This window comes from Caloenas nicobarica, unplaced genomic scaffold (assembly GCF_036013445.1).
Source record: "Caloenas nicobarica isolate bCalNic1 unplaced genomic scaffold, bCalNic1.hap1 Scaffold_83, whole genome shotgun sequence".
In the NCBI taxonomy this organism is placed as follows: domain Eukaryota; kingdom Metazoa; phylum Chordata; class Aves; order Columbiformes; family Columbidae; genus Caloenas; species Caloenas nicobarica.
This window is the reverse complement of record NW_027017717.1, coordinates 488,487-510,072: the sequence shown is the minus strand read 5'-3', so window position 1 is coordinate 510,072 and position 21,586 is coordinate 488,487. Positions and strand designations below refer to the sequence as shown.

Below are 21,586 nucleotides of genomic sequence, written 5' to 3'. Positions count from 1 at the left end.
CTCAAATATTATATAAAGATCAACTATTAAAATATATTAACGCCAGACAAAAATTCATGGGGAAAGTCTAGGTACTTATTTAATAAATATTAAATATTATATAAAACTCAAATATTATATAAAGATTAAATACAAAGTTCAAACATTTAAATACATTAACTCCAGACTAAAATTTGTGTGAAAAAGTTTACATACGTCTATATAAATATTATACAAAGCTCAAACATTGTATAAAGAACAAATATTGAAATATATTAACTCGAGACAAAAAAGTTTACATACTATATTATACTATACTATATTATATTATACTAGACTCTATTATACTAGACTATATTATATTATATTACTCAAATATTATATATAGATCAAGTATTAAAATATATTAAATCCTGACAAAAACTGGTGGGAAAAAATTTACATACTTAAAATACTTACAAATAGTAAATACTTAAAAATACTTATAAATAGTAAATAATATACAAGGTCAAATACGATACAAAGATGAAACATCAACATATATTAACGGCAGGCTCCTCCTTTGCTGCAGCTTTCCTCCTCAGGATGAAATCGAAGTTGGCCTGGGTGTTCATGGCGTAGAACACGTTCGCCTTGGGTGGGATCACCAGCTCTGCAAGAGAGGGAGCGGAGCAAGCGTTAATTTGCGCACCACTTAGCGTTAGGGGTTTATTCTCACCGGCAGCTGCGACAACGTGTCGATGGCGTTTCTGACGTCGCTTCACATTTCACTCTTTCCTTCCAGATGCCGCAGAACTTTTCCAGCAGCAGCAGCAGAGCTCTGCTTCCCCACCTTTGGCCTCGGAGATGATCTGTACCAGCTCGTAATCAGCTGAGCCAGACTGCAGGTTGTGCTTCTCCATGGCTCTCTGGATGACAGCAGGAGCCTTCTCTTGGTTCGTTAGCTGCAAAGACAGAGTTGCAATGGGAGCTTCTGCTTTATTCTCTCTTTAATGACTGAACCATTAGCAAAGGCCTGTCTTTCTGCAGACTACTTGGGCTTGGAAAAGATTTCCAAGAACTGAAAAATTACAACGGGTCAGTAACTGCGTAGCAGATTCAGCCAGATACTAAACCACGCTCTTTGCGACACGTGGTGGTTGATTTAGTTCAAGACGACAGACACTGTTCTAGAAATGCAGCAGTAAATCACAGCCTCTGCTCTCCTGAGCAACCACTTGGAGAGGTGAGACCTTGTTCTCAGCAGCCATCAACTCCACAGCAATCGCTGCCCCAGCTGTTGTTTGCAGACATCCATTGATCTCCTGTGCTAAACACTTTCTGAGGTTTGATCAGTGAACGGGTGTTTCCAAAACTAAAAGCACCATTTAAGTCACCTGGGGTGACAACATCACCCACGGTAACAGCGTTTTGCTGTTCCCACCACTCACCAGGATGCTCTTGTAGATGTTGCCACTTCTGTCATCTTCCAGGCTGGTCCGGATGATGCAGCTGTCTCCCTTCTGCTGGTTGTAAACTGGCTGCACTGGAGGCACTTCTTTTGATGTGGTGGTTGTCATGGAGTCGGGGCACTTCTTGGAGCACTTGGCATGAGATGGTAGCAAGGGAGGGGACGAGATCAATTGAAATCACACTAACAACTGCTCCAGCTCAACAGTTTAAACCAGTGATGGATGCCAGAGTCCAGCACCTCATGCTTCGTTTGGTTTAAGAACGTTTAGTACAATTTCAAAGATCCATCAGCTAAATATGACACTCTTCAGCAAAACAGCCTTAACAAGGGCTTCAGCAACCCCGTTAAGGCAGTTTAGGTCAAAAGAGCAGAGTCTGTAGGACCAAGCTCCCTGGGAACGGAACCCAGCCCAGGCAAGGCTTCCTCTGGGCAGCTCCTGGCAGGTCAAACCCACAGGGCTGCTGAGCTCTGACCTCACCTGCTTCTCACTTGCTCAGCTGCTCTGCCTGCCCCACAATTAGGCTGGGCTTATGCACATGAGCTTTCCCCCCCAAAAAAGCCTTTCCCAGAGCTCAGGTCCCTCCATTCCACTGCGAGCAACGCAGCCTCGCACAGGCTGTGTGTGCTGAAAGCAGGGCCCAGGCCCTACCTTGTGCTGAGGCTCCTCTGCAGTGGCGGTGGCAGTGACGATTGTGACGCTGCTGTCCCCAGAGCTCCCACCCGGAGCGGGTTTGGGCTGCGCTGTGACGGGTGTGCTGTGGGCGCTCAGCCCCAAGCCCAGGAACGGCCTAAGAGAGAAAAGAAAGTGCAACGGCCGGTGAGGGAAAGCACAACAGAGCTGGGCTGAGCAAAGCTGTCACTTGCTTCAAAAACCTGACGGAGTGTTGTGTTTTCCTGTCTCCAGTGGCCTATTCTTTGCACGTGTATATCAAATTAGACTCTATCCTTATTTACTCTCTTTTGCTACTGCAAATTTGAATCGCATTTATAATCCAGCACTAACATTGTTCCTTTGTCTGACATCTTAAGGTTACTTCTAGTGTCTTTAGTCAATAATCCTCATGGCTACTTGCACCACTAGAAAGGGACAACGTCAGACAGAAATACGTATTTCTAGCTGGTGGTGTCTCCTTACAGTACTGCAGTGCTCTGGGTCCCCAGCCAGGTTTGTCAGCTGGTGTTTGATTTATTGCGGTTCATAGTCAGCCACCAAACGCCCCTCTCCCCGTTGTACTCACAGGCTGAATCTCTTCCCCACGCTCTTCTGAGTTGTGGCCGATGTGACGCTCTTCTCAGCAGCTGCTTCAATTTCACGGGAAAGGCGGAAACTGCAGAACAGGCAATACTATTAGTTATATATCTCCAAGTGGCAGTATCTGAGAAATCGGAGAAACCCTGGGTTATTCCCACTTCGCAGAGGGTTGCATCCCCACAAGGAGGGACGCAGCTCTGCCCGTGTGTATTTCCACTCTCTGGGAGCAGCAGCGTGCGGCAGCTCCTGGCAGCGCAGAGCTCAAGGCTGAGAGAACCTGCCTGCGGGGGAAGAAAAGCTGCTTCGCCAGCTGGGCTGAGACCCTACCTCTCCTCATCACTTAAATGCTGCTGCCTCCTAAACCACTGCAGGAATTTTTCATCTGGTGGCATGCAACAGCTGCTACATGCAGACTGCAAGAGCTTAATTTGGGCGATTACTTCAAATTCCTAAGAAAACAAATCATAAAATAGGAATTCTAATTAGAAAAATAAAGCCAGACTCATTCAGATACTAAACACACACAGCAACAGATGCAGGACAAACTGAGTTTGACCCCAAGTTCAGTTTCAGTTGAAGAAGTGACTCTTTCAAGAACCAGTTTCTCAAACAATGCAATTCTGCAGCTCACCCTTCCCGCTCACCCTGCGTGGCCAGAGCAGCGCCGAGAGAGGAATCATGCCTGTACGGAGGTGGTTCTCAGGCACTGAGCAAGGGAAATAACCAGAGGTGCCTGTGACGAAAGCAGAGCCTGATCCTCCCCGGCTCTGCACATCGTGCACTCACACTTGCACCAGAGGAACACAAAACGCTGTCCCCAACGTGTGACTGGAACGTGCTGCTCTTCCCCAACTCCGCTTGCACACATGCTTGGCCAAAAGAATTCTTATAACCCCTCATGTTGGAGCAGGTTCTAGACTCAGAGCTGAGCACTCAGCGCGGTTCAGCTTTGCCGCTGCTTTGTGTGAAGCTGGACCCATGAGCACGGAGCAGCTCGTGTATCTCATGAGTACCCTGGCCCGTGCGGTTCTGCACACATGGCAAGTCCGAGCGGTGGTTTGTGGAGCCGGGAGCAGCTGAGGGAAGGAAACGGCTCCATCACAGCCAAACCACGGCTGCTTTCAGAGCCCAGAGCCGAGATCTGGCACAACTTCCCTCGCACAGAGGAAACCCCGGCGCCTTTGCTGCTACTGATCTCTGACCAACGAGGCTCAGGCTGGAAGGAAACGCTGAGCCTTGGTTTCTCAGGCCAGGTACCTGGGTCACTCTCTGCACCTTTTACCCACCAGGATTTACTGCAGCACAAGGAAGATGGTTACAAACTGTATCTCGTGGCAAGCAAAGGTCTCACGCCAGCAGGTCTGATTCACTCCCAGCACACAGAACACACGTGTAACGTGTTCCCGTGAACACCAAACAGGGGGAATGTGCGCGCCCCAGACGTAAATCCCGTGGCAGCGAGTGCCCTGCAGCTCCTCCTCCCCTGCTGCCCGCATCGAAAAGGAATTTCTCTTCCCGCGCCGCCCCTCGCAGCCCGGCAGAGGTTCACAGCGGGCCAGGGATCGTTCCTTCCTCACAAACTGCATTAACATTAGCGGCTGTCGGATACGCCTGAGCAAAGACAACAGGCTCACCAAGAGAACGCTCTAGCAGAGAGCATCAGGAACTAAAGATCACGGAATAGTCAACGTTCCACTTACCCTTCGCCTCTTCTCAAAACTGATCAGCCCGCCCTGTTGGAAGGAAAGAGAAGGGATCAGAGGAGAAGAGCACAGGCTCGGTTGGATTTCATCACAAACAGGATGAAGTAGCGACACCAAGGAAGGGAAAGGCCAGACCTGCCCTGAGCAAAGGCTCCTACAAATACCTGTTTCCAGCTCTAGGAGAAACCCCAGCACTTGTGCACCTGAGTCTATTTTTTAAATAGATTCCTCCATGTTGAAGAACTGCACTAGAACCCAGTGCAAGACAGAGGAGCAGACACATGGCCGGGAAGGGAGGGAGGATGTTTAGGATTCCTAAAATTGCCTCAAATTACCTCGAGATAGTCCTGAAGGGCTGTGTCCAGCATCACCAAATCTGTGAGGAAGGTACCAAGGTAAGGTACCATGCCTTGCATGACTCCCTGCAAACCATCAGAGCAATGCTGGATTAATGGACTGAGAAATAATAATAATGAGAATGCTGGAATACTCCTGTGTAAGCAAACAAAATATAACTCGTCTGCTTCAGCAAACAGTGCTCTTGTAAATGATGCTTTCTTTCATGACACTATCCTTAGTATCTTAGCCTCAGTATCTCTGTACATCTCTGTACAGAGCGGTAGAAAGCCAACGTGCTCATTCGTAACTCATCTGCGTCAAACTGCGCTGTGCGGCACCTCTCGCCCCAGCAGAAAAGCCCGGGATTTACAGACCTGTCTTCCCCAAAGCACCGCACACGGGAGTTCCGTTGGTTAGAAAAAGAAAAGGGCCGAGCTCGGCTTTGATTGCGATCACAAGCCTTGCAACTCAAACTCATTCCCACCTTCATCAGCAGCTCCCTGCTTGTCGAAAAGTTGTCGCAGTCAGAGAAGATGTCAGACAGCTCTTCAAACATCAGCATTATGTCCCTGTACAGGAAAAGATTAAATCATTCCAGTTATCTGTAAGCACTCTAAATCAGATCGGGTTCCTGTTTTTTTCTCATGAATCGTTAACAGTTGGGCACATCAAAGATAACGGCACCAAAACACATCCAGTGACACGCTGCACATCTACCAGGAACCTTCCTGGGATCTTCTGGTGCTCCCAGGCCCTGTTTGACACAAAGAAATGCCGCAGGGACGCTGACCCTGCTGAGGGTTCTCAATCACACCGCAGGTAGGAGATTCTTTTAAGAAGGCGGATAAACGGGTACAAAGAAAGAGCACGGAGCTTTTTGCCTTTGTCTGGGGCAGCCTTACTTTGGAACACAGGCCCAGGTCTTCTTCAGGCGATAGATGGAGGTGGACTGCAGTGCTGAAACGATGGCCTTGGAGGAGGAGAAGTTGTTGAGGATCCTGCATTCCTGTGAAAGGAGCGGTTAGAAACCCAGAAGCATTAAACGTCAGCATCACCAACAGGTCAGTGCTCTTCTGTCTGCCCCGTGTCCTGCTTGCTGCACATTCTCCCTGCTAAGCGGGCAGCTCTACAAATATTGAGCATCAAAAATATCACTGCCCCCTCCGGCCACCGAACACTTGATGGGCTTTGGCATTTACACCTTGTCTTCCTCGCTTTCATCTCTTTGTGCTGATGCTGCCCAAACTACAACTGTGAGGAGAGGAAGAGCAACACTGCGTGTGCTGTGACAGGGACAGTCGGCCAAAACCAGAAAGAACGAGAGCTCAGCTGCTCCCTGGCCTGGGCCCAATGCGTACAACCCCCCTCTCCCCTCCCAGCCCCACGGCACCCGCACAAGGAACATTAAACAGTCGCCAATAAATGCTTTACACGTGCGATGCGAATCCACTTCTCCAAGATCTTGGCTCTTTGCTGTGTTTTCAGGTCTTTGCTCCTCAGAACGGTGCTGAGCACGCAGTTGGTGACGGCGTTGAACTGCGAGATGGTGGCTCTGATGCTCCGGGCCAGGTGCTTGTTCTCTGTCTTCTCCCTTCGGGACCAGATGCAGCCCAGACAGTGCTGGGGCACAACTTTCTTGAAGAGTGTCTAGAGGGAAACAGAGGTGCCCAAGTCAGCCTGGATCGCTAATGCCCACAGGAAGAAATGCACGTTTACAGTACAACTTGGACCTAAATCTAATATGGTATTACAAGGGAAATATTTGTTTTCTCTTAGTTTAAAATACACACTTTGGCATAACCCTTTAGGCTTGATGCCCTAAAGGAACTGTCAGCTAAACAGTCCTGGCAAAACAAGAGATACCTTTGTATCACTTGCATAACCAAGGAGAAAAATTTCTATATAATGATACTTTTTAAAGAGATTGATACAAACAAACCAAATCGGAGCACTACAGTTAAAAGTACTTATACACGTCTAGGCGAGGTAGCCTAAAATATAGTAAAACCACGCTATTTCTGAGGGGTCAAATATTAAACTTTGCCAAAAAGGCTACACAGTCTACATTCACACTTCAAAAAAAAAGACAAACACCACCTTCAGAATAACCGAAGGAAAAGCCCAACGAACAAAGCAAGTCTGGATAACCCAGTAGAGCTGCATTCTGTGTCCCAGCAACAGAGCTGTTCTGGAACACTAGACTTACATTGACATAACTTAAAAAATAATTTAGAAGCCCAGTACTACCGCCCCGAGCATTTCAAGTAATAGATATGATCTACATACCGCGTCCATGTATGTCAGCTGTTCTGCCACAAGGTCTTCTTGGAAGAAAGAGAATTCTTCTGGACTGCTGATCTCCAGTTCCTCTTCATTGTCCAGATTATGCGGAGAAAGGCTGTGGAACCCGTCTGTCCGGCATGGAAAACATGAGTTAGTAAATCTATACAGCAAACACTGAATCAAAGCAGATATTTCAAAAATCACTACATGCAATAGCACAACATGCAAAGGGTCCTGCCTGGTGTAACGGCCTCACCGTGCTGCCTATTTTAGTGAGAAAAGTAAGCACCAGAAGGTTAAATTGGCAAAGAGAAGGTGGAAGAAAAAGAAACAGAAAGAATTGAGCTGTTCAGGGTCTCTTCGCTGAGAAGTGCCCTAACTCATTCACTAACCATTCTTTGGAAGCAAAAAAACCCACCAACCCCCCAACAACAATTCCTTATTAACACTGCAGAATGTTGATAATCTACTTGTCAGTATTTATACGTTCTACAGCCTGAAATAAAGCTGAACTGCAAAGAGACAAGACTGCAATTATACCCCCAAAATATTGCCTCGAGAACGCTCTTATGTCCAGATTTTAAGAGAAGAGGAGGAGAAGGGAGAGAGACCAGTTGGAAAGTTAAAACATGCTTTGCTAGTAATACTCATGAGGAGAGAAAGTAATGCAAAATATACGAAACCAATCGTGGCTCCAGCAGCTGCAGGACAGGCACCCCGACGCCCTGGGCTGGACTCGGCAGTAAACCAGAGCTGGATTCAGGGCTGCAGGGCCTGTCTAAAGTGTAAGCCTGGGCCTTTCTGCACACCAGTCCTACCGTTATCCACTCCAGAGCCAACGGGGTCTGAAAAACACGCAGCCAACTTGAGAAAAATGCACATACAAGAACTCAGCAGAAAGGAAGATTCGCTCAAAGACATTTGGTCTTGCTTAACCAAAACTAGAATGCTTGGAGAACACAGGCTTGACACTGGGAGAACACACAGACAGCAGAGAAAGGTACTTTACCATCATTCTCCAGTTCTTCTTTCTGGAACTGCTCCAAGAGATTCTGCGCCCTCTTCTCCGGGTCAGAGCCGGGTATGTTCCTCTTCAGATAATCCAGCACCTCCATCAGACACACGTAGTCCGGCGGCTCTTGGAAATCCTCGGCGCACTGATCGAGCCAGGCTTGTAAAATCGATGCGATCGCACTGTGAGCAAATTCAGAGAGAACACGTGGGTTCTATACAGCAGGTATTGATGCAATCGCCTGGATCTGTATCTAACAGAACAACACTGAGACATTCATCCCCCACGTGAAGGCAGTCTGGACACTTCTGTGAGCACAGAATTTAATTTGTTCTTTTTATGCAAGAAATATTATTAAGATATTACTTCAGAGGAAATTAAAGGCTGCTTCTTCACTTACACCTTGGGAAACCAGCGCACTCATTAACAAAAACACTAAGATTTTCTCTGGGTCGCATTATTGGATGTGTTATGAGACAGTTGATACTCGGCCTTTACACAAGCTCCGTGAAGCAAACAGGGCTGTGAAGTGTCCAAGGAAACAACAGCTCTGCTGCCCACGTCCTCCTCCAACACCCAACCCTGCCTGGGGCTCGCTGGGCGGCGCAAAACCAAACTTACGTCCTGAGCGCTGTGGTGGATTCGGGGGAATTCTGGCTTTCAGCTTCTTCACAGCTTGAGACCTCCAGGTTTCCATATCTGAAAAATGAGAAGGGGGTTTAGAGGAACCTCTACTGAGTAAAAGCAAAATCCCAAATAGCGTAATTCATATACAATTAGCATAAACAACTACAAAGTGTTTCTAGCTCAAACTGCAAATGTGGAATCTAAGAGTCGGGCAAAGTTAAGGAGCTTGAAGAGGAAAAAAATCCTGAAGAAACAGCCAGTATCTTCCAAGCTAGTTTGTTCATTCCTAGGAAGCAGCCTGCACAGAGGAGGAATCAACCAAAACAGTCTCTCTGCTCACAGCTCCAAGACCTTTTCTGCCCATTTTCCCTCCAGCACACAAGGAGGCTGGAACACAACCACTTTCTGCAACGCAGCTTCTGTTTCTCCAGTATTTCCCATTCCTCCCCCCTCCCAGGGTGATTACACACCAAGTTTTCCCGGTGGCACGTGCCCACTTGTGCCAAAACTACTGGCACAGCTGTCACCAGTGGGCATGGCCATGGGGCTGTGAAAACGCCACCGGGAAAGAGGAAACCAGGGGCTCAATTCCAACAGCAAAGCAGAATCTCTTGCCTACCCAGGCAAGGCCTGTGCCTTGCAGGCAGGATTATTCTGCCCTGCCACGGCTCACACCCTCAGCACCGCCCAAGGCTTTAAAACAGGAACTAAAGCTTCCACAATCTTATAACAAGGGCTTCATGTTGGACAATTCCACCAGGGCTGAGGAAGCTGAGGCAGAGATGAAGGGTTTGCACACATCCCCGTGCACTGCAAAGCAAACCCAGACTAAATCAGGCAAACCCGTGGTCCCTCTGACAGGAGCGGCGCAGCCACAGCCACAGGGAGCTCAGCTGGGGACACTGAGCCTGGAGAGACCTGCGGGGAGAGCCCTGGCATCAGCTGGAACAGCTCCTTGCAAACCACACCTTGCACCTCCTTAAATACGGGGTAGGAGGAGGTCAGGATACATCTGAGCGTGCACATTTCAGTGGAAAAGCTGTATTGATTTTCTGGTGTCGGTCCCAGTTTGGTTCCTCAGCAGCCAGACCCCGCACACTTTCCCCACCTGGCGCCTGAGCTTTCATGAGAGTTGGGATGTGGGCAGCGTGCATTTACACATTTATGTGTGTTTATGCTGAAATCCTGAATTTTGCACGGTTCTTGACCTCTGTCCGTCAGGTTATTAAGTCCATGTCCACTAAAAGTAGTAGAAGAAATTCTTGCCAACATCCCCCCGTCATGTGTAATCAATGATGGCTCCGTTTCCCTTCTGTCCCGGCTCTTACCTGTCCAGGAGCAGTTCCAGGACTGTGCTGGTAGAAGCAAAGGCCCTGTATGTGGAGAGGAAGATGTTGATGTATGTAAAATCATTCTCCTCAAAGGCCATCAGAAGGGTCTCCACAAGCATTTCCAAAGTGCCAGCTTTCAGGGTCCTGCTTTTGCACATCTCGTCCGCGCTGACAGTGTGTTCTGCAGGTAACTGGTCCCCTTCAGCCTACAAAGTGGAAACAAAAACAAAGCACAAAGCTCAGACAGAAGCCAGATCCCTGACACAGCTTGCACAGTGAAACACAGATTCAGTTCCGTCTTTTCACAGGAATAGTCCATCTCTAGTTACTAAACAATTTTGTCATTTGGCTCTCCAAATACCAAATGCTTTTCACCTGAAAAGCCTCCACATCCCTCTACAAATGCAGCATCACTTAGAGCTCTTCCCTTGAGAACATGACCAAGACCTGGCAAACTCCTTCTACGTACAAGGAACAACACCCCCGAAACGGGAAAAAATTCTACTTTTCTAAAGTATCTTTATGGGACACAGACAAGCTCAAAATGCTCCCCACCTCTTACACAAAACCAGCAGCTGGGAAATGTACAGGAGGTCAAAAATACTTTCTCATGTTTCTCCTGGTAATAACAGGAGGCAGAGGTGGGAAATCTGCTACTCAAAGTCTCTACACTACCAACCTGGACACAACGGTGCAGGCAGCAGCACCTGCCAAACTGAGTGCCTGTGCATTTCAGCTCATTGCGCTTACCCCTAAAGCCTTCGTGCTTGGAAATACCTTCGAAAAACAGTACAGAGCTGTAATTCTTGCAGAAAGGCAGACAATTAATTTCTCGGCCGGCTGAGAAAGCAATATGAAAATAAAACCCAAACCTATATTCACTTAAGATTTGAGGAATTTTCCAGTGACTTTTCAGAGACCTTCTTTAGTCAAAAGACCGAGACTATTTGTTTGGGAGACCTGAGACAGGTTCCTAACAGCAGAAATGAGCCACAGCCAGTCCAAAATAATTGACAAATGTTCAACTTCTCAGGCCATGAGCTAGACCCTTATTTCTGCACTAAGTACCATCTGACCCACCGCCACCACTGGTCAAATCTGTTTTACACATCAAGAAAACAAGAAGAGCCAACACAAGAAGACAGCTGTTTCAGATGATCCAGACACACAACTTCAGTGTTTTGTTGGTTTGGGTTTTTTTTTTTTAATAGTGGGAGCAGTCAGTGCTAAAAGTTAATATCATAATGATCCATGTGGAATTCAGCTCCCTGGAGCAGGCTCCAAAGTCCATGAGCAGCCATCCAAAATGCCACCGTGCCAGCTTTACTTACCCCAAGCCATCTTGCTCCTTCATCCTCAGTCTGCTGGATATGCACGCTTTTCAGGGTGTCACAGTCAACAGCTTCTTCTACTTCTTCACCTCCATCCTCAGTTGTGCTCTGCCAGGAAAAGGGCAAAGAAAACAAGTAAGAGAGAAAGGAACATGGTCCTTGCACAAGCACCAGCTGCAGACACCAGCATGCCAAGACGAGGAGCTCAAACCGCCTCAAAAACACTCACTTAAGTTGCCACTTTTTAGCTGCCTTTAGTTACCTGGGGTAACTTTTGGACTTCTAAATGAAAGCAGAGAGGAGCTGAGTGCACAAATTACTGTACAAGCCAAGGAAAGAGGTAAGAATTGAACCAGAGAGTCCAGATCTCCTGAACCCCAGCACTAACAGCCACTGCATTAACATGCTGATACATGTTGAGGAGCAAAGAACAAGAGAATTGAAAATAGATGTAACAATTTACTTTAGAAATACATATACTGGTCCCTCTGCAACCGCATAATGTTCTGACATCATACATGCAATTGAACAATTACAATTTCAGGGCTTTACTAACCACCACAGCCTTAAGCACAGCAACAACTAAATTAGAAAGGATTTCTTCTGAGTGCAGTGCAACAAAATCCTGGTTGGGGAGACTGGGGTTTGGGGTTTTTTGAGTTGCTTTTCTATTTGTTTTTACCTCCTTTACCTCTAAAATATCCCCTAGTCAGATAGAACCGCCTGTACACCAGTGACTTGCCTCTTGAACGCTCTGTGGAACCTCCACGTCTTCCCCAGGCTGGTTCCTCACACTGTCTTCCGGGCTCTGTGGAGTCTCCGCATCTTCTTCAGTTGGCTTGTCCTCAGTGTCCTCAATGTGCTCTGGAGTCTCTGCGTCTTCCTCTGTTATCTTGCTTGGACCAGCCTCAATGCGCTCTGGAGTCTCCTCAATGTGCTCTGGAGTCTCTGCGTCTTCCTCTCTTATCTCGCTTGGACTGTCCTCAGTGTGCTCTGGAGTTTCCACATCTCCCTCTCTAATCTTGGTTGGACTCTCCTCAATGCGCTCTGGAGTCTCCTCAATGCGCTCTGCTGTCTGCACACCTTCCTCCGTTGGCTTGGTCAGACTCTCCTCAAGGCTGTGCAGAGACTCCACGTCTTCCTCGCGTGTCTTCCTCCGGGGTGTCCTCCTCCTTTGTCTCCTCCAACATCTCCAGAGAGACAGGTTCCGAAAGGAGAAATTCCGAGCCTGTTGGAAAACAACGGAAAGGTAGTTCTGAATTGCAGAGAGCAACACATTTACTTTTAATGTTCTTGCAAAAGTACCAGGACAAGATCATAGGAACCCTGACCTTTAGGCACTATTACAATGCAAAAAATAGATTGTACGAGAGAATCATAGAATCATTTTGGTTGAAGAACACCTTGAATGTCATTGAGTGCAGCCCTTAACCCACCCCTGGCATGTCCCTGAGAACCTATAATCACTGTAACACTTGACTGGAAATCACCTCAAGGCACGGGATTCTACTACATCTCAGACAAAACTTGTTCCTTGTTCAAAAGTCCTTTCTGCTTCGAAACGTTTTGTTGTTATTGCTTTTGTTTTTAAATATATAAGCAGTTGATCACTGAAAGATTTCAGCATTGTCTGTTGCTTACAGGCCCAGAGAACACTTCATTGGAAAGAAGAGCTTTGTCACCAGAACAGGATACTTTTTGCCCATTTCCCCCCATCTCTAACTCATATTAACGACTATGTTAACTCTTAGGCTTAATCCGTTGATGCCGGCCTGAGGACCTGTGCTGAGAACCTGAGAACACGGCCCTGAGAACCCACAGCCCTGTCCCCCAGAACCTCCTCCGCGTCCGTTCAGCCCCTCCAGGGCTGGGGACTCCCCCGCTGCCCTGGGCAGCCTGTTCCCACGGTTAATAACCCCTGCTGGCAGCAAACGCTCCCAACGCCCAACCTGAAGCTCCCCCGGCACAGCTGGAGGCCGTTTCCTCCCGTCCCGTCACTCGGCACTCGGGACCAGCCACCAACACCCTTCTCTCGGCACTCGGTGCTGCCGCCCCCCGGCCCCGTGGCCCCCGCAGGCCCGGGGGAGGGCGGGCGGCGGGGCCCGGCCTTGCTCATACCCGTCCGCAGCAGGGCCCGCAGCTGATCCCGCACATGGCGCTGCGTCCCGGCCGTGGCCGCAGGCAGAGCTGCTGCCGGCTCCGCCAGCCCCGCACTCCCGCTCTCTCTCTCTCGCCCCGACCGCTCGCCCCGACGGCTCCGCCGGCAACGGCCGCGGCGTCACCACGGCCACCGGACGCGGCCTCGCGGGCCGCCCGCAGCCGGCCAATCGCAGCTCGCCGCCGCTCCCTCGCGCGCCCCTTGCCCCGCCCTCAGCCCGGCCGGAGTGGAAGCCCTTGCTCAGCCGGACAGAGCGCCGGGAGCGGGCCCGACGGGCGGGACTGCAGCTGTGCGGGGAGCAGAGCTTGTTCTGCGGCAGCGTGAGGGACGGGCGCTCCCGGGAGCTGCTTCGTGCACACGCACCACACGCTTTCGTGGGACTGCTGGGCCTTGCAGGCGGGAACCGAACCCCGCTGTCTTACCAGCGCCTCCTGCAAGTCGTTCCGTCGGCGCCCTCAAGCCGGTTTCTACCAGACACACGCGAGCAGTCCACAGGCTACAAGCACCACTGCAGCCGGGTTGTGGCTTCCCAGCTGAGGCAGCTCTGCTGGAACACAGGGCAGAGCCCACACTCCTCCTCCAGCAAGAAGGTGCTTCTGCAGGAAACATGGGGCATGAATAAGGTTTTCACACCAGCCGCTTCCTTAACAACACAGGGGTTTGGGCACACGTAGGTGTGTGTGCGTGTGTCTTTTATTCTCCGGGGCTCCTGCCTTCCGTGAAGAGGAACCTCACAAAGCTGTGTAATGTTCTGATTAGGAAGAAATATCAAAGAGGAGAACACAGATAATGCAAAACTACACAGTCCCAGCAAAAGTGGTGTGATAGATAAACTTACTCCACACAGACAGAGTCTATGCTCAAGAGAAGTTTATTGTAGTGGAGATAAGCAAAGCAGCGCTGGGTGTGTGGGAATCTGCGTTCCACCTACACGCACACCTGACAAAGTTTTTAGTGGTCATTATATACCCCCCTTTGTTATTACAATTCTCTATTTTGGGGAATTATCCCACCCACTAATACATATTCATACTAATAGATACGCATGCTCTGTCTTGGTGTTAGGGTCTTCTCTCCCCATCTGGTGGTCGTCAGGATGAAGGCTCTCATCTTCCTCAGTTTGTCCTTTATCTGAACTCGGGGGTCCTTGTAGAAAAAAATCACTGTCCTTCTGGCTTTGGCTGACGTTTCTGTTATCTCCCCCATTTGGTCATCTTCTTGTCCTTCAGTCCACGATTTGTCTGTTCCTGTTCCTGTGTGTCGGTACATCTGGTTTCCTCAAAATAGACTCAGATCATCCTTATCAATAACATGAGCCATCTGCCATCTCATTTAACTAGCAACAGGAATCACTAGGTCGCTCTAACATTTACTACAAGTGGGAAAGGAAAAATGAAGTTCTTGTCATTTAGAGCAATGTTTTCACTTTGTGATTCAATAGATTCCTTATTCTACTAAAGGTTTTAAAGAATAGACAACTGAAATCAAGAACGTGTTGTTCCCCAGCAAAGGGGGGTTCCTTCCCCAGAAATGTGAGTTGTGGTTAAACACACTGGCTCATTTTGTGGAAGTCAGTGTTTCTGCTCTCTTTTGTTCCTTTGTCTCTGGTCAGAGCAATTATGTACCTGAGTGAAAAGATGAGGCTGCTTCCCCGTGGGACCTTGAACACCCTCCACTTCAGCAGAGGTGACCCCCCTTGTTCAAACCTTTTCTAACCTCAAACATTTTTCTCAGTGTCTTATGACTCTAAGAGAGGCAGAAACGTGCTGGAATCCACCAGATCCCTTGTAAGAACGATTGATCCAAACTGGCAGAAAACAGCAGCGATCTGAACAAAAGGCCTCGCGAGCTTTTGTAAAACAACAAAACCAAGCCAGCCTGGAATGACGTCTTTCCACAGTTCCTTGTGTAGAATTCTGTATTTATAGAGATTGATATAGAGAGCTGTACAAGCGTTCATACCTTTCTGGATAGCTGTAACTAGGCTGCTGTGTAGCCGTTACTCCTCGTAGGTTTGTAGGCTTTTTCTAACCCTGTTCACTGAGAGAAACTGCGGGCGAGTGTTTGGGTATTTGGGTTTGTTTTTTCAAAGGGAATCAAAATGGTTTCCAAAACCATTCAGCTCAGTGGAGCAGCGCTCCTCTGTAGGGTCATCTCCTTCATCGCACGGCAACAGAAAACTGTCGCTGGCTTCCCCTCCACAAATCTCCAAACTTGCCAGATCTAAACGGGCCTCCCAGTCCAGAGCTGCCGTCTTGGCGTGTCTGAAATCCTGGGACGTGGCAGCAAAAGTGGAGGTTGCAAAAGGGAGGAGTTAGTCCGGGTCATGTCCTGCTTCACTCCCTGTGCCTCCATTTCTTCCTTCAGGAAAACAAAGCCTGACAGCCTGTTTGCAGGCCTGTTTAATTAGGCCCTAAAACCAAGTGTCAGGACTTCTAGGAACTTTAAATTTAAAGGGTTTGGTTACAAACTGCTTGACATTATCCTTATCAAACCAAAGCCACCGACAGAGATGTTGGTGTTGTCAACTGTGCTGTTCTCGACAGCCCCAATAGAATTATTGCACGTGACAAGATGGAAAGGCAACTTGTCTGGATGTTTTTATACGTGAAGAGCAAACTTGTCTCTTTTTTTGGATGAGTTCGGCTCTGCCACTGTTATAGGGAATTAACAATTAAAGGGTTAACCACGTAGCAAGGGCCTCGAGTTTTGTGAATTATGTTCAGAAACAGAGCCTCATTAAATGCAAAGATAAGAAGTTTTACAGCATCCAGCTGTATCCTTGAGGAGACGAAATAACGAAGATTTTCAGCAAAGGGATGATACTTTAACTGACTCAACAGTTGGGGTCCCAGCCAATTCAGCATTCTAAGCCGAAGATGAAAAGTTCATGATCACCAGGTAGCACTGCGCAGGTGCAACAGGGAGGGGCCAAGGTCCTGGAACTCATTTTAATAAGAGCCACCTTCTTGGGGAAAGGTTATGAATAGGTATAGGCGTTCCTGGGGTTATCATGAATATGTAACAACTTGCTGTATTTAAAAACATCTTCTATTGTTAGAAGGCGCATGCAAGATTAAAGGATTGATCCTTCATGCGCCCGACGTCTAACAAACATACCTGCTTTATAACCTTGCGAGTTGTAAAGTTTTATGACTTTATAGGTTGTAAAGTTGTTGCCGCATGTCATTTTGGCGACTGCGGCAGGACGAACTCTGCCCGGCTGCGCGGACCGCCTGAGAGAAACGGACCTCCTAGACGTGTCCCGAACCTTTTGTTTCGGAGGGGCTCCACTCCGGCTGGTCACCGCGAGGGCAGACAGCGACCATTTGCATTAAGCAGATCAGGCATGTTTTTTTACTGTAACATGGAGGCCCACTAACTCATAGGAGACGTCCACGCGTGGCCAGATTCCTCATATTGGTGTTTGGTTTGGTGTAAATGGGTACCTAAGGGGGTTGCTGACTTGACTCGACCAAAAGGGGGTCAGCCGCTAGCGATCTTGGGGGTAGATCGAGTAACCTTGAGACTTCTGTTGTGTCCCGGTTTCGGGAGCCAGGATGGACCCACTAATGACTGTATGGAAGCGGGAGAAGGGTAAACAGAGTCTCCAGTCGTGGGTTCAAGTCTCACTACAGTCGTCAGGGCTTCGAGTCCCAGCGGCGATTGAAACAATCATCGGGGGTTCAAGTCCCGTGGCGATTGTAACTTTATAACATCTTAACCCATGGGAATTGAAGTTTATATTGATGTAACTGTAATTGGAATACTTATGGGGACGGTTACATGTTGTATGATTAAGAAGTTTTTGTGCCGGGTACCGTGCTTTGTGTGAATGAGTGCTCGAGACGCAGTCTGACTGCAAAGTGAGTGCGGAGTCCTGATCTGCGGTTCCGCGTCCTCCGCGAGGAGGCCGGCCGGAGATGGACGAAGCGAATGATAAGTGTTTGTTGAACTAATAGCTAGCTTGGTAATTATGTGTGTTATCTTTATAAGTGCCTGGGTATTCCATGTCTATTGTAATAATCTGTAGAGTACAACCATCTGTACGATGAGCAGTTTAGCTCTTAACTGTGTGCATGTAAGGTTTTTTGTGTGGTAGGCTGTGCCTCATCTCGGTGTACTAAATTTAGCTTTTTGTGTGCACACCAGGCAAGAAACCCTGTTTGGGGATAACAGTTGTAATACCCTAGATGAGACTCTAATAAAAGCCTTGCCCAGTCCAGCTTGCTGAAGGCAGCGGGGGGTCAGGTGCTGATTGGGCTCCAGCGCGCACTGACCTATTTTGTCAGGGAGACCCAGTGGTACCTCTGCCTGGCTGAGCGGTAAGCTGTCCAAAGGTGCAATGCTAAAATCGAGATATTGTTTTGATTAATTGTAATTGTGATCTGTTTGCATATTTGAACTTGGTATTTGGTTTGCATGTCTGAGCTCAGTATTTTAGTTTGCATATTTATATTTGGTACCAAAAGAATTTTGTTTGGGGAGATAATTATAAAATGAGAACCGGTTCCATTACTAAAGTACCACCTTGCTCCCTCTTAAGATGCATCTTTACACATGAGAGTAAATTAGTGGAGGGAAGTGATTTGAATGTGAAATTCTGATGATGAGATGAGGGACAAATGCTACAATATGTGGATGACATTTTGATCACTACCAGAAGAGAGGAGACGTGTCTAACCTGGACTGTAAGTTTATTGAACTTTTGGGGCTCCAAGGATACCGGGTATCACAGGAGAAAGCCCAAATGTGAGTAAACCATTTTTCTATTCTCTCACGAGAAGCAGGGAATAGCCTTGGGTATACTGGCACAGGACCTTGGCCCATATCGACAAGCTGTGGCCTACTTCTCCTAACAATTAGACACAACTGCAAAAGGGTGGCCTGGATGCCTGCGGGCAGTTGCTGCAGTGGTACTGAATATACAGGAGGCTCGGAGACTTACCATGGGTCAGAAAATGACTGTGCTAGTATCCCACACGGTGTCTGACAAGATGATGTAGAAATTATCGTCACTAACATTGTCAACCCAGCTTCTTTCCTCAGCTGTAACGTTGGAGAACCAGTTCATCATGACTGCCTGGAGACCATCGAAGCAACATAATCCAATCAACCAGATCTAAAAGACATTCCTATGGAAAACGCTGAAAACTGGTTTATGGACGGAAGCAGCTGTATCCCGAGCAGCGAAAGGCATGCTGGTTATGCCATAACTACTAGCCGTGAAGTGATCTGGACCTTTGCCTAAAAATACTTTCACACAAAAGGCAGAAATAATTGCCCTTACTCGTGCTCCGGAACTAGCTCAAGGTAAAACTGTTAACATCTATACCAACTCCAAGTATGCTTTTGGGGTTGTGCATGCACGTGGAGCAATTTGGAAGGAAAGGAGACTTTTGAACTCTCAAGGCAAACATTATCAAGCATGCGGAGGAGATATTGAAACTATTGGAAGCAGTTCAACTTCCTAAGAAGGTGGCAATCATGCATATTAAGGCACACCAGAAAGTGAGTTTGGAATTGGAGAAAGGAAACAAACTGGCAGACAGAGAGGCAAAACAAGTGGCCAAGCAAAAGGTAAAAATAGAAAGTGCCTTAGTCCCTGACGGGCAGGTCTCTTTAGAAGGTAAGCCAGAGTATACTAAAGAGGATCGGAAACTCATCGTAGATTTAGAGGGATCATATAATAAGGAAGGGTGGGTTCACACCCCACCGGGAAAAGGAGCAGAAGCACTATGCAAACATTTGATCAGGGAAATAAGAGCTAGAAATTTGTATACCACTGTAAAACAGGTGATACAACAGTGTGATCTTTGCCTCCAGACTAATCCCAAAAATATGCCCAAGCTAGAAATGGGTTGAATTGGGAAAGGGAATGGGCCTGGACAACAATGGCAAATTGATTTTTCGGAACTCCCAAGAAAAGGGGGGTACCGATATTTGTTGGTATTAACTAATACTTTTTCAGGTTGTGTCCGCACGTCACCACGGACATGCCCCTGCACCCCCGCAACCCATCGGACCCCCCCAGCCAACCTGGACTGAGAGACTGGGAGCTTCCAGAAATTCATCATTGCACTCCCCAACCCCCCCCCCCGCATTGCAACCCCCCGTACTGCCCCCACTGCACCCCCATGACACCCCCCGCTGCCCCGCACTCCCTGGACCCACCCCCAGCCACCCCTTGCACCCCCCGGGGTCCCAGCTGCCCCCAGGGGTGCTTTGCTCCCAAAAACTCTTTGATCATCATTGCAGCCCCCGATACCCCCACCTATCCCACCCTCTCCCCCTACTTCACCCCTATGACACCCCCAGCCACCCCCGGAACAGCCCCAGCCACCCCTTATGCCCCCCAAGTCCCAACTGCGCCCAGGGTGCTGAGCTCCCAAAAACTGTTGTTCATCATCGAACCCTCCCTGACCCCCCCAATTCACCCCCAAGACCCCCCCACCCACTGGTCCCTCCCCCAGAAGCCCCCCTCCCCACCCATCGTGCCCCTCCCAGCATTCCCTTGCGACCCCGAGGTCTCAGCTGCGCCCAGGGGTGCTGAGCTCCCAAAACCTTTTGTTCATCATTGCACCCCCCCTGACTCCCCCCACCCAGCCCCTGCACCCCCTGACCCCACATGCACCCAGCAACTGGGTGCTCCCAGAAACTCTGGTTCATCGTCGCACCCCCTGGACCCCCAAATTCACTGCCTCCCTCCCCCCATTGCAGCCCTCTGAGCCCCCCCACCCCCTGCCCCTCCCACCTGCGCCCAGGGGGTGCTGATTTCCCGGAAACTGTCGTTCATGAGCCGCAGCAGCTCCAGGAACTCGCTGTCGCGATAGTCTAAATGGTTCCCGGACACGATCGAGCAGATGATGTTGGACGTGGCGCAGCTCAGCAGGTACGCGGGGTCAAACGGCTTCTCTGGGGGAAAGGGGGATCTTTTGGGGGAGGCGGCCAGCACCCAAGGGTGACACCCCCGCCCGCCCAGACCTCCCCAAACCCCCTCACCCCCCCACTCCGTAACCTGGGTGCAGCTCAGCAGGTAAAGGGGAGTCAAAGGGGGGGCAGGAGGATTTTTTGGGGATGTCAGCACCCAGGGGTGCCCCTCCACCCTGGTCCCCTCTCCCGACCTCCCCCCAGTCCCCCTGACACCTCCCCCCCGTACCCCTGGTGCAGACCAGCAGGTATGTGACAGTCAAAGCACTTCTCTGGGGCGGCAGGGGTATTTTTGGGGGGTGTCAGCACCCAGGGGTGCGTGTCCCCCACCCTGTCCCCCCCATACCCTGGGTGTCCCACAGCTCCTTCAGCAGCGCTTGCGCCTCCTGCTGGATGCGGCTCTCGATGCTTTTCCAGCCCACCCCGAAGTCGCGCAGCACCGAGAGTGAGAAGCGGCGCAGCTGCTGCCAGCGCTCCCCGTTGGCGAAAACCACCCCTGGGGGGCACAGGTGGTCAGCAGCCATGGGGGTGCAGCACCCATGGCGGGGGCAGGACCCCGGAGGGGGGACATGGTGGGGTGAGCAACCATAGGGGGTGGGAGGGGGTGGGTAGCATCCATGGGGGGTTCAGCACCCTGCGCAGGGTGGGCACATCACTGGGGTCCAACGGCTGTCAGTGTGCCACCACTGGGCTCCCACCACTTCTGGGGTCCCACTTCTGGTGTCCCCCCCGGTGTCCCCGCGCACCGTGGCCGTGGAAGGTGCTCTCCAGGGTGGGCATGCGCCCACGCCCAGCGAAGGCCTCGGCGTTGTCCACCAGCGCCTCGCGCACCGCAGCGTGTCCACAGAGCACCAGCACCCACCGCGTCCCCAGCCACACCGTGAACACCGGCCCGTACTTCTCACTGAGCTGGGGACACCAGGGAACACTCATGTCACCTGCCCACCCGCCGTGTCCCCACCCATGCCAGGAACGTCTGGCTGACCTGAGGGGACACCGGGTGACACCCAAAGCCCCCGCTTCCCCCACCTTGAGCAGTGCCTGCAGGAACCCCCTGTGTCCCCCCTGTGTCTCCACGTCCCCACCTATGTTCCCACCTTGAGCAGCCCCTGCAGGATCCATGTTAGGGACATCTGCAGCAGGTCCCCATATCCCCCCCATGTCCCCACCTTGAACAACTCCTGCAGG

At 49.6% G+C, this 21,586-nt stretch overlaps 1 protein-coding gene across 1 annotated transcript; it reads right to left on the bottom strand.

The window, feature by feature from the left end:
- Nucleotides 1–512: 512 nt before the first annotated feature.
- Nucleotides 513–21,520, bottom strand: LOC136002923 (ral guanine nucleotide dissociation stimulator-like 1). Its single transcript, XM_065658159.1, has 24 exons — nucleotides 21,428–21,520; nucleotides 21,145–21,307; nucleotides 20,745–20,894; nucleotides 20,223–20,383; nucleotides 13,832–13,899; nucleotides 13,316–13,565; nucleotides 12,106–12,538; nucleotides 11,993–12,015; nucleotides 11,311–11,418; nucleotides 9,977–10,185; nucleotides 8,643–8,720; nucleotides 8,019–8,203; nucleotides 7,013–7,137; nucleotides 6,158–6,373; nucleotides 5,629–5,732; nucleotides 5,158–5,295; nucleotides 4,723–4,843; nucleotides 4,385–4,417; nucleotides 3,012–3,133; nucleotides 2,671–2,760; nucleotides 2,082–2,220; nucleotides 1,410–1,601; nucleotides 812–923; nucleotides 513–631 (listed from the first exon to the last, which is right to left on the bottom strand). The coding sequence occupies exons 1-24, from the start codon at nucleotides 21,518–21,520 to the stop codon at nucleotides 513–515; spliced, it is 3,432 nt and encodes a 1,143-aa protein (XP_065514231.1).
- Nucleotides 21,521–21,586: the final 66 nt, after the last annotated feature.

Bases quoted from the DNA above. Each gene is read 5' to 3' on its own strand.
- LOC136002923 (XM_065658159.1), bottom strand. From the start codon at position 21,520: ATGGATCCTGCAGGGGCTGCTCAAGGTGGGAACATAGGTGGGGACGTG. The intron at 13,566-13,831 runs GTGCGTGTGCAC...TTGCCGGCGGAG, and splicing joins CAGTCCCACGAAAGCGTGTG to CCGTCGGGGCGAGCGGTCGG. The intron at 5,733-6,157 runs GTAAAGCATTTA...CTCCTTTCACAG, and splicing joins AGTGGATTCGCATCGCACGT to GAATGCAGGATCCTCAACAA.